Raw genomic sequence first — 17,353 nt, 5'->3', positions numbered from 1 at the left:
CAATTCCTTACTTATCTCAACTCTATCCAAATTCCAACCTCCTAGATCCTCGACCTACGTGGAGATGAATTAATTCCAATTCACATGGGTGGATCATGGATAGTTGACAAGTGTATTTTGTTTATTTTTTATTATGATCTTATTTTTTAGAAAATTATCAAAAATGAATTATAACCCCATTAACAAAAATGGATGTTTGACTACAGTGGTTAATGAAATTACAATTCCTATAAAAGAGGATCATGTTTACAAAAAATGACAAGTGACACTTGTCAACCATCCACTTATGTGGATTAAAATTAATTCATCTTTATGTGGGTTGAGGATCCGGACTCTCTCATGAATGGAGGAGAAATGACTCTCTTACTTTTTCCTAAAAGGTTCACATAAGATAGGTTTACTATTGCTTGTATGAGGTTGAAAGAGTTAAAAGATAATCTAAATTTGAATATAAGAGAAAGAACTTGGGAGGTGGAAATGTTTGTTGAATGCAATAAAGAGGAAGGAGGGGGTAGTAAAAACTTCAAAAATTTACATAAAGAACATAGGGAGACAAATAGGGGACGGAAATCAAAGATGCCAATATTGATATAGGCAGAGAAATGCTTAAGGCTCCCAATAGTAAATTATTTTTTCATGAGCCATAGCTATACTCTTTCTGGACCTCTTCTGCAGAGTACTGCAAAGGTCATATAAATGCATAATCAAACAATAATCTCTAGTCATAAATATAATAATAAAAGTTTTATTATTATATATAATTTTTTATATTTTATATGTAGAAACTAAAATAGAAAAGATTGGGCTTTCTTTGGCGCTTTTTTTTTTTTGTTAATTTGGTTATTTTCCTTAATTTTTCCTTATATTTCTCAATCCACATGTGAAATATCATTATTTGCCCCCTCCTCCCATATTGAAAATAGTTTTTAATGGTTAAGATAACAGGCAAAAATGTCATTCTCAATAATTATTTAACGGTTTCTATTAAAGTCCTATTTTAAGGAAAGAAAAATTAAATCCCAATTAGAAATTAACTCATAATCCCTAAAATTTCTTCCTATTTATTTTCTCTTCCTTTCTTCCCTTTTTATTCTCTTCACTTTCCTTTCATATTTGTTCTATCCACTTTCCTCACATTTCACACATGGTTTAGAAAAAAATTAAAACTGTGAGACGTTGGAGTTTATTCCTAAATCTTATTCACAATCAGGTATTCTCTTCTCTTTCTCATAATTTTTTTCTTCTCCTCTCTCTCTCTCTCTCTCTCTCTCTCTCTCTCTCTCTCTCTCTCTCTCTCTCTCTCTCTCTCTCTCTCGTGGTTTTGCAGGCAATTCTATATTGTAATGGATTTACTCCTGATAACTCTTTGAATTGGTGTGTAGAAGTTTAATGGAAGCACCTAGTGGGTTCTTCTTTTCTAAATAATGTACAGTGTATGAGCTTCAATGTAACTATTTATTTGTTATAGCATGAGAGGAATACTATAGTTTTTGGAGGATTGCAAGCTTCTCTGTCTTACATTGTCAAGAAGCTCATAAGCCTTGTACAACAACGCTTCCTTGATATGGATCTACCAGTGGACGACTCTCCAACTCATAGGGAATTCTTCTCCAAATGGGAGATCTCAATTTCTTTCAAGCTGTCATCAATCTCTTGGCATCACTAGACTCCTCCTCCAATGAGGTGGGTGGTGATAAATTCTGATGGCTTGATTTGTAATGATAGTGGTGGTTTTGGTGTTTTGTATCGTGACCATAATGGTGTAATTCTATTTGCTATTGTAGGTGGATCTATAGTAAATGATGTTCTCTCTTGTGAATTGAAGGTCATACACTGTGGTCTTGAGGAGGTTGTCACTAAAGTTTTCAATAGGTGGTGTACCAGTCGGATTCTATGAGTGTTGTTGAGATGGTGAACGGTTTCAGACAAACCATAGTATGTGCTTCCCCTTTTAGAGGATATTTGAACATGTTGTCGCATTATGACTTTGTGCATCAGGTTAGAGAGATGAATTGCAGGGTTGATTTCCTTGCAGGGTTCTTGTTGGCACTGGGAGAAGTGGTCTTTGACCTTGGTGGGCTCTTGAAGCGCCTCCAATCTATTATGGATGAGGAGGCTTGCGAGAGGTGATTCCTGAGATTGTGATTTTTGTAGTTCTTACTCTGCATTTCCTATCAATATATTATATTTTCTTTTATGTAAAACATATGTATTTAATATTTTTTATTATTTATTCTCATAGAGATTTACTTGTATTTTAAATGTGTGGGCTCCACCACTTCTAAATATAATAAAATAATTCAGAGGCGAGGCCCCCAATGAGTCGCATATGAGACCCACACAATATGTGTAGTGAAAAGGTGTTAGTGTTCGCCCGACAGGGAGTTAATATGAATTCTTATTATTTGACTTCCTATGTTGAATCCTAGTTCCGTGACCCACACATATTTGAAAAAAATGATAAATTATTAATAATGATATTTTTTTTCCGGCAAAATATAGGTAAAATTAAAGCAACAATATAAAAAAAAATATACACATGACTTCAACCCTAAAAAGTTAAATGCAAACCAAAAATTTTTTTAGGTAAGAGATGCAAATCAATGGTAGTTAGTTACCTACTAATTATAGACATTTTATTCACAATACAAAATCAAATAACAAAAATTGCAAAAGAAATAAATAAACATAGAATATAAAATCAAATTAAAAAGAATAACAAAAGAAAAAGAGAGAAAAAAAAAGAAACAATGAATAAATTGAGAAAGAGAAAGAAACTTAATTGTGGAGTAGATTTTTTTTCAGATTTTCTTAAGCCACGCTTATAGAAGGGGAAGAGAATAAATAGGAAAAAAAGAAGATAGAGGAGAGGAGATAAGAGAATAAATAGGGATTGAAGAGTTAGTTTTTAATTAGAAATAACATTTTGATTTTTAAATACCTAATAAGATTTTTTTTTCAAAAATTTCCTTTAACCCACGTTTATAGAGAAGAGAATAAATAGGAATAAAAAATGAGAGAGAAGAGAGGGGAGAATAAATAGGGATTGATAGATTAGTTTTTTATTAGGAATGACATTTATACCCATCATTTTACTTTTTAAAATTGTTCATAATTCTTGGGGGGCCAAATAGGGATTTCCGGGGGGGGGAAAAAAAAAAAAAAAAGAAAAAAGGGGAGGGGGGGGGAAAAAATTTAAAAGGGGGGGGCCCCCCCCCCCCCCCCCCCCCGCCCCGCCGCGCCCCCCCCCCCTCCTAAATTAAATTTTATTTATTTTATTTTTCCCTAATATTTTTTTTTTTTTTTTTTTTTTTTACATATAAAAAATTTTTTATTTTAAAAAAAAAAAAATATAAAATAATTTTTTTTTTTTTTAAAAAAAAAAAAAATAATTTTTTTTTTATTTTAAAACCCTTTTTTTTTTTTTTCTCATTTGCTTATCTTTTATGAGTTTTATTTTTTTAGTTATTTTTTTCAAATACCTAAAAGTTCTTTGAATATTTTTTTTTTCCTTCTCATTATGGTATAATTGACTTTTCCACCCAAAGATAATGTGAGGCTAGCTTAGTATGAATATCTTCTAATTTTAGGTTTAAAAATCCTACTGAGTCTTAATCATTTATATATAACTCATCTTTTGGCCTTTCATTTTTTTTCTCAATTCTCTTGTTTTACCTATAGGATTCGAACATTTAAAGTTAGCTTTGACGTCAAATATTAGATACTTGACATTATCAAAAGCTCCAAAGCTAATGGAAATAAGTTAAGTCAAGCCCTTTAACTTATCATATACTAAGTTAATCAATTTAACATCCATATACTATTACAGATTTCACTAAGCACATAACACTAGGTTATCATTCTTAGTGGGATTCCACATCATATAAGAATTCCTAAGAACAAAAAATTATTATATTCTTAATTGATCACCCTAAACTAGAGATCCAAGTGCATAAATCTATAATTTGTCTCACAAGAATTAAAAATGAATGATGTCCAATGCATCCTTGAAAATGTCCACTAATTGATCTTTCGTAGAAATAAATTACATATGCAGCTACTGCTTGAAAACATAATCAAGAAAGAATTAAAAATTTAATTTGCATATATTTGTTGCATAAATAATACATTTTGTTTATGAAAAATATTTTACTTCTATATTGTGTATAATGGGATTGGTAGGCTAATCAAAGAGAATTATTTTCAACTCATTACTCATTCTAACTCCATCCAACCTCACAGATAAAGGCGATGTGATTCCTCTATCTTTTTACCCAAAAGCTTCACCTATGATAAATCTATTATTACTTGTATGAGGTTGAAGAGAGTTGAAACACGATCTAGATACGAAAGTAAAAGAGAACTTGGGAGGACGAGATACATGTTGGATGGAATAAAGACAGTGGGGAAGTACAAACATTAAGAAGTTATATAAGAACTATAGGGAACTATACAAAAGGGACAATAATTAAGAACACCGATATTATATGTGTACAAATGTTTAGTACAGAACTCAATGGTAGATTAATGTTTTTTTCCAAAAGTCAAACAAGCCTATTGTTTTATAATCCGTAAATCTTAAAGTTTCACCCTTTTGTTGGAAAAAAAAAAATATATCAAAGTTTCATCCAAAACTTGTATGGCTTCTTGAGCCATAAACTATAAAAAAATATATAAAGTTTCCTATGTTTGTTTGTCTTGTTTTTTATTGTTTTCTATGTGGCTCTTTAAATGGTGTTATAGAATCACAAATTATAAAAATTTGTAGTTTTTTATGTCTTTTATATGATCTTTTCACTCTTTTTTATTTTATTTTATTTATTTTTATTGTGGTTATTTAAAAGATGTCATAGAAACATAAATTATAAAAATTCATAGTGTTAAAATGTGTATATATTTGATTGTATATAAGTGATTAATGTTTAATATATTTATCTTTCATAAAAAATTCACAACTTCCCATGTCCTTTTTATAAGTATTTATGTAGTTTTTTAAAAGTTATATTTATTTTTCTCTTTTTATTATTATAATTATCTACTTTTACTGCATTCAACACATCTCTACATCCCAATGGCTTTCCTCTCATAGTCCTTCTCCTTTCCACCACCCATTCTTTGATCGGCCAGGTTTTGGGGTTTTTTTTTTTTAAATTTCATGCACAAAAAACAAGGAGCACACAGAATTATTGCTCAAGGTCCTAACATTTTGAAATAAAAAATCTCATTTATATTGATATATGTATATATGTTCTTATTAAACCCTCCTATTAGTATGTAGATGCCATATAAGTACATTGACCAAACAATGATTTTAGTTTTAAATATAAATAGTAAAAGTTTATTTTATTTTATAATAAAGATTCTTTTTAAATTTATATTTACAATCTAAAACTGGAAAAAATTGGGCTTCTTTGACCTCTCACTTAAACACCAGAATTCATATTCTAATTAATCTCAATCCTTAGTTGACAATAATTTAGGACATCTGCTTATTGATAAGGAAAATGCCAGGAATTTGCGAGTCAGTGCAACGGAATAAATGCAATTATCCAAGCTTTTACAATTATACAATACAACTTAACTGAATGTATATAACGAAAGTTATAGAGGGGCATAGGAGTGGTAGATGCACAACTGTAGGTATACCATATTAAATCCTTCATCTATGAAATTAAAAGAATAAATTAAAAAAATCAGGCCATAAATCTATATTTTTACCTTACTTGGGTTTAATTTCTGGTTCTCAAAAAGATTTTAAAAGAACCAAAAGGATTGAGGGAGAGCTCTTATCACAGAAGATATTTTATTTATAGCAGACAAAATTTACACAAACAGATTTCACTTACAAGGATGCATATATATTTATAGTAGCTTAGAATTGTTTAGATACTTTCTAAGAACCAGAGTGTCTTCCTAAGAATAATGAGCATTTATTTATAGACAATGGACTTTAAATTTTGTTAAACATAGTCTATAGTCTAAAGACATATATTAATGCATTTACACTTGTTATAACATCAAATAATAGAATCTATGAACAGGAAAATAAAAGACTGGAAATGATATTTTCGTATTTTGGGGGGACAATATTCCTTAGTCTCCTGGTAATATTCACAAATTTTGTCTTGAGATGTCGCATCAAATTATTGTTAAGAATCTTTCACTGCCATCATCTACACATTCGGTTATAATGAGTTTTTGTTATTTTAATGACCGTATTTTTGGAATAACTTCTAGAACCTCCTTGTGACATTCCACATAGTATAACACTATTGTTTTCCATATTGATTCGGTTAAAAAAATTAACTCATATTTTATATGCAGGGTTTTTGCCTGACATGCTTATTACTTTTGGTATGTTCAAGTTATTGTGACACTATATTTTATAACAGATGTTATGGATTAACCCCGTTTTATATTAGTTTGGCCTAATTAACCAAATATTTAATGAGTTTGGTTTTAGCTTAGAAACTATTATGAAACTTAGTCCAAGGTTTAGACTAGTATTTTACATGGATGTCCATCCCATGAGTTACCCTTTAAGCCAAGTTTAAGGCATCACAATTGACTTAATGTGTTTATGCTAAAGATGATTTTTTTTTACTAGTTTATTCTCCACTAGTCTTTTATAATTAGATCAAAACTTTCTAGGTTTAAGATGGTCCAGAATAACCATTCCAAAGTTTTAAGTCTTTTAGTTGGATGGATAATAAGGAATCACCCTATGATTGGAATTTTCATGCTAAGGAGTTTTTTTTTTCTTTCTCCTTACTACTTCAAATTTACCATCTTCAGTGAATAGTATGGTAGATAATGAGACCTGTGGGTTTATGGGCCCACCGTTGCTTCTTTGAGTTTGGATTTTGTGAAGATTTTGAGTTATGAGTCATTCTTTGAAATTTTAAAGGATGTGCCGAAGTTTAAGAGTTGTATTGCATTGCTGCTTCCCATAGTATCGTGTATATGTTATTTCATTTTTCAAGAATTTCTTCTTTATTTTTGATTTGTTGGTGAATCTCTGCTTTCTCTTGGTTGAGCTTGATCATATGATTTTAGCTTGTTGGAGAGTCTTATCCTTTTCAGCCATTTTCTTTGTTGAGATTATTGATTATAGTGACTTTAGAAGTAAGTTCTTGAATATATTGTGTGTTATTCTTCTTCATATTTCACAATGATCGCAAAATAATCTCCTTTAGGTCATTACAATGAATGATGGCTAGCTTGGCAGTGCCGTTTTGAGTTTTGGGTCAATATAATAATTTGGTCCCAGAATAAGTTTGGCTTGCATGATAGCTTCTTCAAGAGTGTCGTAACACTTATATTTTGGAGTTGAGTAGTCCTAGATGGTTTGGATAACATCTTTCCAATTAAGGAATTTGCATATTCCCTTAATATAGTAATATCAGAACATGCTTCAACTTTGGATATATTTTTGTTTGGTTATACAAAGTATATTGGAAATCTCAGGGAACCATGTGTAAATTTTTTTAAGACTCCTGTAAGGTGAAGAATTCATGTAAAGGGCACGGTAGAATGGTTCTAGTAAATACATAGAATTGAGTAAAAATTAGAAAAACTACAACTATATTTCTTAACCTAAGAAAAAAAATTTATTTGTTCAATGAGTGTTTGCATTTCACGTAGGATTGCAATTGTATGAAGCTTAAATCTTATTTATTACTAAACTTGGAAGTACTGAGTAAACAAGTAATCACTGGTTGATTTTCTGTCTAATAGTTACTTTTTATTTTTTAAATTATGTAGTTAAATCAAATCCTATCATAAAAATTTTGAAAGTTTTCTTTTTAACCAATATATGTATATTTCGTTATCTGAAATATATTATTTTTTTAGAGTCGTATTATCGATATTATTTCTATCATAAACAATATTGAAATACCAAAAGAATTACAACAAGAAGAAAAATATTATACCAGATTAAAATATTCTAAAAAAAAACTCAAAATCATTTTCCTAAAAATCTTGCAAAATTACATATTTTAGAATATTCCTAAAAAATCATATAACCACGTTCAAGACAAATTCTGTAAAATGAAAGGACTCATAAAACTAACCAAAAATATTAAAAATAGATTTAAGAAAAAAATTAATAAAAAACAAAACCTAATAGAAACAAAATAATATATTTGAAAGCTTTAGAGTTACTAGAATTTTATCAAAGGTTTAAGCCAACAAAAGAATATATTAACAAACAAAGAAAAGAGTCAACAACAAAATTATAAGAAAAATTAAGACAAGGTGGCCCATAAAATGAAAGGTGTCTATGAATCATTTAACACTTTTTTATATTTTCAATATAATTTTCTTTACATTTCACAAATAATATCTGTATATGCAGCATATTTTATATATATAAAAAATGTCATAGATCATATCGACCTACCATTGGAACTAAAACAAAAAAGCTCAAAGTTACTTTCAAAATTAGAGAAATGATAAGTTGAGTTTCTTGTCCCGTCAACGAACAGAGCACACCACGCAAAAAAGGGCATTAGCGCGAAGCAAAGGCATAAAGGCTAGCGTGTACGTTAATTGCATAGTCTTATAGGCCCTAGCGCACAGAGCAATAGGTTTCTACTTCACTAATTGATCCATAATACCCTTATAACAATAGAAAAATTATAGCAAAATATGAGCAAATTTACAAAATACTATAAATTAGATAAATTGAGAAAAAATTAGTATAATAGATTTGCTAAAGATATGAATGCTGTTAAGATCTAACTATGCAAGTCTTTAGATAGTTGAGATGCTTTAAGATATAACACCAGCCCTCCTCTAGATAGGTCTAGTCACTTTAATCCATCATGGACTGGCTACCTCTGTTGGGATCCCGGGTAAAGGGTTCAGTCCTCATCAATCAACCATGGCTGAGGATTAAGTCAACACTCTCTTACCACGACCATTGGCATGAGTACTGGCGCATGTTGGGGTTTCTAATTCAATGCAAGGTCATATAGTAACATACTACATGAAGTCCAGATACTTCCGCTATGGCACCAACCAACTTGGTTATGTATCATTCTCTACCTAAGAATGATAACCCTCACGGACTGGCTACCACTGTTGGATTCCATTCCCTAACCCTATGGTCATTTACATATTGTTGGGGTATATACTTTCATGACCCCTCACGACTCCCTGGCCTCTCCTTGGATGTCCATGAGCCCAAACCCTAACATATGCAACCATACCAATACATGATCAATAGTGGACCATTGAGTCTCCGCATAGATTGGTTACTGTTGTAGGATGAAACAGAGTCACATCACCATTATCACAGGTCACCCAGTTTCAAATCCCCTACCGAAAAGGTAGTAGCATGTAAGGGTACCTAGCCATGCAATCTAAATTTCCTAGGTATGCATTCAACAGTCATGATAGTGCTGGAGGCATCAGTGGCATGTGTTCTATACCACAACCCTCTGATATCCCAAGCAATGGATATCCAATTGGATACCCTTCTATCACAACTACATTAGATCATCCACCATTTTAACATAGTCATTCACTTAATATCATAAAATGATAAAGTATATAAAAACATCATTTATAGCAAACAATCAATTACAATTCAATAACTTAAATAATTACAGCAAGTTATATGAACAATGGAGAGTGTAAGAAATATACCATTTGTCATATAGCAAATCATTACATATAAATAAGAAAGTGTGTCATTACCTGTAATTATGTAAAATGCTTACTAAAGTGTAGACATCTCCACCCACAACACTTCCAGCAAACTACAAAGGTCACTTAAACATAAGGTTGCAAGAATACATAGAAGACATGAGTCAAATCAGAGCAAAGACAAACTTCATAGAGCTATTGTGACCCAAACGGCCGCTCTGAGCGACCGCCCTGGTATAGACATTTTGCAAGTCCGAAATTCTGACTTTCGACCATCCAATTTTAATCCAATTTCGGGATAATTTAAGTCCAAAATTCATTCTTAAGAAGTCTACAACAAAGGTGAGAATCAGCAACCTAAAATTCTAAAGATTCATAATTCAATTAATCTCCTTCGATTAGATCCATCATTTATTCGAATGCAAGGATCTGTTTTCGGACAGGACCTTCTCAAATTCATTGATAATGAATAGAACCAATACAATTTAGCCACTACCAAAAAACGGAAATAGATCTACACCATTCCAAAAGATGAAGGAAGAGAATGGAGTGAGTGAAGATCACTTACCTCTTCAAGATTCGCAAACAGACGAGGGATTGGCTCTTACTTTGCAATCCACGCTTCTCTCACCTTCCAACACGTGTTTTATGTCTCCTAACCGTTTACAGCAGCAATCCCAAGTAAAATAATGAATAAAAAGGTCGGGGTTTGCTTTACATAGGGAACATGGGGAAAATTAGGGCAAAACCACGTAAACAAACCATGGCGGCCACTTGGGGCGGTTGATTGGCCAATCAACTGCCTTAACCAACCGCCCCCTAGTACTTTCAGTACTTGGGTGCTTTGCTCAAGGGGTTGATCCCCAACTCAAACCTAACCCTAAACAACACGTGGGGGAGGTCTTACCTTCAATCCGAACATCTTCAAAGACCTTTTGACTCTAATTGGAAATCCACTTTCCCAGTAAGGCAGGTTATTCATTAAAAGAATCCAGATCCATGAACTCAGGATATGGATCATGGACTTCAATCCGAATATTCCACAACTTATTCCAGCTTGACCTTTGGGTTATTGGACCTGCAATATAGATTCTGGGTTAGAAATACGGGGTGTTACAATGTTTAACTTAAATATTGTTCTTGTTTCAATGAATAAAGTTAATAATTCTGCTTACATGCTTGGTTCGGTCTCTTTATGTCATGGTCGATTATGACATATGAATTTAGTAAAATGAATGATATGGTTAAACTAAACTTAATTACTAAAGTTAACCATGATGTAGATAATTGCAAAACATGCATGCTGACTAAGATTACTAGGAAGCCTTTTCCTAATGTGAATAGAGATTCTAATATTCTAGATTTGGTACATAGTGATATTTGTGACCTCCATAGTACCCTTACTCGAAGAGAAAAGAAGTACTTTGTAACATTTATTGATGATAGTTCCAGATTCTGTTATGTATATCTTGAATCCAAAGACGAAGTTCTGAAACATTTTAAAATTTTTAAAAATGAGTCTAAGAATTTTTGTAAGACAACCATCAAGTGTCTTAAGAGTGACAGGGGTGGGGAATACTATGACCTTGAATACTTTGAAACTGTCGGCATAGTACATGAGGTTACAACACCTTATTCTCCTTAGCAAAATGGCGTGGCAGAAAGGAAAAATAGGATTTTAATGGAAATGGTGAATGTTGTGATGTCCTATTCTGGTTTAAGTAGTGGTTTATGGGGTGAAGCATTATTAATAGCCTGTCATATATTAAACAGAGTTCCTTTCAAAAAGAGCCCAAAGACCCCGTATGAACTTTGGAAGAAACAAAAACCAAATTTGGCACCCCTTATGATTTGGGGCTATAGAGCTATTGTGAAAATTCTAGAACCAAAAAGGAAAAAACTAGGTGAAAGAGGTGTTGAGTGCATTTTCCTAGGATATGCTCTGCATAGCAAAGCATATAGGTTCGTAGTTATGGAACCTAATGACTCAATAGAGTTAAACACAATTATTGAGTCAACATATGCCATTTTTTATGAAACCAGATTCTCTTCCATCCTTAGGATCAGAAGTTCTTTAACCATGAGAGATATGAATGAAGAGCAGGGACGGACTTAGGATTCAATACGGGGGGGGGCGAACAATAATTACGAAATTTTTAGTACTAATATTCATAAATGAAAGCATACTAATAATACTTCAAAATCTATATTAAATTCTTAAAAATACAATAATAAGTGAAAGCCACAAAACAAGTGTCTCAAAATGGAACTCGACGATCTTTGAGATCGCGAAAATCCTCAATAATTGATTATGTACTGATTTTCTCTGCAATTTCTCTTTCAATATATAAAATCATAGAATCTATGAGAAAATCATCCTCCATCCTGTTCCGCAAACCAGTCTTAATAATCTTCATGACAGAAAATGCTCGATCTGAAGTTCCAGTAGAAATGGGAAGAGTAATCAATAGTTTGATTAACCGATAAATAAGTGGGTAGATGTCAGATTTTGTTGACCTCACCAACCACTGACACAAACTGCTAATGGTTGACATGTTCGGATAATCTGGACCTTTGACTACATCAATCTCATAGTGTCGTAGCTGTACTTTCAAGTGATCTCTCTCATGCTCAGTAAAATCTTGAGGATAATATTTAGCCACAAGTTTGCAAATATCATCAATTCTAAAATTCTCGCATCCGCTTCTAGGATTCAAAGAAGAACTAAGAGTAAGAAACTCTATAACATGTTCATTGAATCTACTATTTAACTCATTCAATTGGCTATCAATTGTAGCACAAAAAATATTTGCTCGATAATGTTGTTCAACTGTAAAATCATCATGTTGCTTGCGAGCTCGACCTTTCCTTCCAACAAACTGAACACTCATGTTAGGGACATCAATATTATGATTTTCACAAAAAGATATCACATTAGTCAAAAGCTCATCCCATCCAACATCTCTCATTTCTTGAATAAGTTTTTTTTGTAGTGGACACAAGTTGAATAGCATTTAAAATGTCTTCAGACTTCCGCTACAAAGCTTGACAAAGCAAATCAATGATGTTCATAATTTTTTGCATTAGATGCAAAATCATAACAAAATCAAAGGAGACCAATGTATCATATGTCGAATCTGCTTCAACTCTCTGCTATGAAGTAGTCCCATTAATACTCATGAGTCATGGCGATCAAGACCTCACATGTAGCACCATACATACTTATCAAACTTGAAATAGATCTCAAATGAGAACCCCAACGAGTATCCCCAGGACGTTGTAAAGTTCCAATCTGATTTAGCCCACTTCCAGTTTCAAGTTCATCAATGGAGATCAAGTATGCAGTTTCAGAAGCATGAGCAACTTTTAACTCATCATTTCGCTTACTGGAGGCACTAGCAAGATTGATAATAGACACCAATTTGCAGAAAAATTTCTCAATTGGATCAATACTTCTAGAAGTTGCAACTGCAACTAATGCCAATTGCAAACGATGAGCAAAACAGTGGACATAATAGGCATGTGGACAAGTCGGAACTGCTAATGCTTGTAACCCATTCCACTCACCTTGCATGTTACTTGCTCCATCATATCCTTAGCCTCGAATATTATGAATGTTAAGCCCATGATGAGAAAGGGTAGAAAAGATAGCGGTCTTCAAAGTCAAGGCCTTTGTATCTAAAACATGAACAAGATCAAAAAAACGCTCTTGTACAAATCCCGCTTTGTCAACAAACCTTAAAACGATAGCCATCTGCTCTCTTTTAGATTTATCGCGAGATTCATCCACTATTAAGCAAAACTTTGCATCACCAATCTCTTTACAAATTTCCTTCTTCACTCTATTTGCTATAATATGTAAAATCTCCTTTTGTATCTTAGGTGATGTGTACGATGCATTTTGAGGAGCATTATCCAACACAATTGCTGCAACTTTATCATTGTAGGAAGCTATCAACTTTAAGAATTCAATAAAATTTCCCCTATTGGACGAATATTTACTCTCATCATGACCTCTAAGAGTACAACCTTGAGACACAAGCAATCTGATCACATCAATTGAGGCTTTCAAACACAATCGATTGTTTTCAATCTCTTGAGATGTATAATTTCCAATCATCAAATCAATATGTTGATTTTGCTTCATGAAGTCTGTACAATCTTTTTGAGCAACTTCGTGGCATGAGTTGATTTGCCTTCCCACATGATTTTTTAAACCACACTCTTTTCCACCCACTTTCTTCCAATTTTTAAATCCATCAATAGTGAATGTCCCTTGTCCAGAGTTTGCTCCAGGCTTATTGAAAAAAAAACTTGGCAAACAAAATACTACATCTTTAAAAGGAGAATACTCTAACAAAAAAGGATGAATCTTAAACCACGAAGATTGAAAACGTCGAGGATGACTTGATGGCCCAGATTTTGGATACTCTTGAAGAATAGGCTGATATGGTCCAACTTTAAGGTAACGACGCCTAATTTCATCATGTTGATCAACTGGATAATCCGAAATTTGTTTTCTCAACCCTGGATCACGCTCAAAATCATTTTGCTCGCTTTCAGGTATTGGAGACTGGTTAAGACGTTTTTCACGAGTTGAGGTCTCAGGAATAGAGGTAGGCAATGATGCATGAACCATGTCATTCTCAACGCCTTTTCTTTTGAAGAAAGAATCAATGGTAGACTTCTTTCCCATGGTTAATTAAACAAATCCTTCTACTTTTGACGACTGCAACACTCGATTCACTCCCAAGGAAGCCGTAGAAGTAGCTCGTTCTCCTATATCCATTTGATTTTATTAATTGTTAAATTTGAAAAGTTGAATAAAAACCTTCTCCTAAACTTGTAATCAACCAAGAAATAAGTAAATATAAAAAAGATTCATTGATCTATTATTAAAAAAAGAAAAAAAAAATTCAAATCTCTTTGAATTCTTTTATTTTCTTCTCCTATAGGCCACTCAAGTTTTTCTAAAAATTTCATTGTATTCCAAAATTAACCACTATCACTAATAAGTGTATATAATTAATTTATGCCTAAAACTGTAATATTTTTTTTTTACAATAATGGAATAATATTATTTAATACATAATAAACTTAATAAATTCAAATCAACCACAAATAAAAATAATTAATTTAATAAAAAAACAGCAATAATGAAATATTATTGCTAAGTTTTCCTAGTTAGTTCTTAATTTTTTTTTTATCAAATATTATCTCTACATTCTAAGTTTTAAATACATTATTTATGAACCTTTCTCAAGTTTTGTGAGGATTTACATATGTTAATGAAAGATAAAGAAGCCAGCATAAGATTTTTCGTTTAAAGTTATTCTTGTCTTTTTCAAAAGTTAAACTTACTTACATTAGTATTTAATTATGATTCCTAAATCCTAACCACAAATAAAAATAATTAATTTAATAAAAAAAAACAGCAATAATGAAATATTATTGCTAAGTTTTCCTAGTTAGTTTTTAATTATTTTTTTATCAAATATTATCTCTACATTCTAAGTTTTAAATACATTATTTATGAACCTTTCTCAAGTTTTGTGAGGATTTACATACGTTAATGAAAGATAAAGAAGCCAGCATAAGATTTTTCGTTCAAAGTTATTCTTGTCTTTTTCAAAAGTTAAACTTGCTTACATTAGTATTTAATTATGATTCCTAAATCCTAATCACAACCAGTGTCATCGATATCTTTTCACCAGATTTCCTATATGATTGATAAGTTGGATGACTCAAGAGTTGTATTAATTTTAAGAAGTCACTCAAGGAGGTGTTATAAATTTTCCATTTATTATTCATTGTTTGATTATGAAATCGATCAGATTAATCTAATTTTATCATTCCCGATTGTTTACCCATTTCTAGTTGAAGAAGGTGAATTTAATTTTCACTAATCATTCTTTATATTTTTCCAGTTTAATGTAGATTTAATCTTTAGCAAAAAAGGGGGGAAAATAAAAATAAAACACTCGAATAGTGTATTAATGGTAGCCAAACTTAGCAAAAGAAAAGCAAAGCCTAAGAAAAAAAGAGAAGATTAAACCGAAAAAAGAGAGAGACATTAATTAAAAATACCTGGTTGAGTGGTTGTAATCGTGTGGAGAAGATCCGGATTCCAGGATAAAAGAATTTGTAAAACTTTAGTCGTTAGAGAAGATGAGAGAATGAGAGAATGAATAGGAAGAAAAGAGAATAAGTAGAGAGAAATTTTAGGGAGAAATTTACTTTCTAATTGGGAGAAATTTAGTTTCCAATTGGGAGAAATTTTAGGGAGAAATTTTAGGGAGAAATTTAGTTTCTAATTTGGGAGAAATTTTAGGGAGAAATTTAGTTTCCAATTGAGCGTTAATAGTTTTCTCCTTAAAACTTGGATTTTAAATATAACCCTTAGATAAAAAAAATTAGAATGACAAATAAATCCTTCATCTTACGTTTAAATTTGTTTCCAATATTGGTGAGGGGGGGGGGGGCAAATACTGGTATCTTACAAGAAAATGAGAAAAACAAGGAGATATTACATGCATTCATATTTCTTTTTTTAAAATGGGGGGGGGGGGGCATGGCCCCCCGGCCCCTTGGTGAGTCCACCACTGATGAAGAGTCTCAAACACCTAGTGCAGAACCAAGGAGGAACAAAATGAAAAGGACTGAAAAGTCTTTTGGCTCGGATTTCTTTATGTATCTAGTTGAAGGTATTAGAGAAATTCAGAGTAATCAAACCTTATTAGCATTAAATGTAGAGACAAATCCTAAAATATATGAGGAAGCTATGAAGTCTCAGGATGTTGCTTTTTGGAAAGAGGCCATGAATGATTAAATGGATTCCATCATGGAAAATAATACTTAGAAATTAGTTGATTTACCCCCTGGCTCTAAAACAATAGGGTGTAAGTGGATTTTCAAAAGGAAATTAAAAGTTGATGGAACCATTGATAAATTTAAGGTAAGGTTAGTGGCAAAAGGTTTCACACAAAATGAATGCATAGATTATTTTAATACTTATGCTCCAGTGGCTAGGATTGCTATTGCTCGAGTATTAGTTGCATTGGCATCTATATATAAATTTTTCATTCTCCAAATGGATGTCAAAACAACATTTCTAAATGGTGAATTAGATGAAGAAATTTATATGCAATAACCTGAATGATTTGTTGTGAAGGGATAGGAGCGCAAGGTTTGTAAGTTAGTAAAGTCACTATATGGACTCAAACAAGCATCAAAACAATGGCATGAAAAGTTTGACGAAGTAATTTTATCAAATGAGTTTAAAATACATGAGTTCGACAAATGTGTGTATAGCAAGTTTTCTGAAGGAAAATGTGTGATAATTTGTTTATATGTTGATGACATGTTTATATTTGGTACTAATTTAGAACAAGTAGAAAATGCTAAAAAGTATTTGTCTATCTACTAGTTTCGATATGAAAGACATGGGTGAAGCTGATGTCATTTTGGGCATTAGAATAATCAAACATGGTGATGGATTAATGCTGACACAATCTCATTAAATTGAAAAAGAGGTAAAGAAATTCAACCATTTAGATTGTTCACCTGTTAGTACATCTTTTGACTCCAGTGTCAAGTTAGTACCAAATTATGGAAGAGTTGTGTCTCAAACAGTATGCTAGTGCCATTGGTTGTCTAATGTATGCAATGACAAGTACAAGACCAGACATAGCATATGTTG

General features: G+C 31.9%; 1 protein-coding gene and 1 pseudogene across 1 annotated transcript; both read right to left on the bottom strand.

The window, feature by feature from the left end:
• Positions 1 to 11,963: 11,963 nt before the first annotated feature.
• LOC149028636 (uncharacterized) lies at positions 11,964 to 12,623 on the bottom strand. The gene has a single exon (XM_089156791.1). The coding sequence runs from the start codon at positions 12,621 to 12,623 to the stop codon at positions 11,964 to 11,966; it is 660 nt and encodes a 219-aa protein (XP_089012917.1).
• A 200-nt stretch (positions 12,624 to 12,823) lies between these two features.
• Positions 12,824 to 14,350, bottom strand: LOC149028635 (uncharacterized; annotated as a pseudogene).
• Between the last annotated feature and the right edge of the window lie 3,003 nt (positions 14,351 to 17,353).

The sequence above is a fragment of the Hakea prostrata genome, chromosome 1 (genome assembly GCF_041222555.1).
Source record: "Hakea prostrata isolate BN-2017 chromosome 1, UWA_Hpros_2, whole genome shotgun sequence".
Taxonomy (NCBI): domain Eukaryota; kingdom Viridiplantae; phylum Streptophyta; class Magnoliopsida; order Proteales; family Proteaceae; genus Hakea; species Hakea prostrata.
Note: the sequence above shows the minus strand (reverse complement) of the source record. Positions and strands in the feature narration are given on the sequence as shown.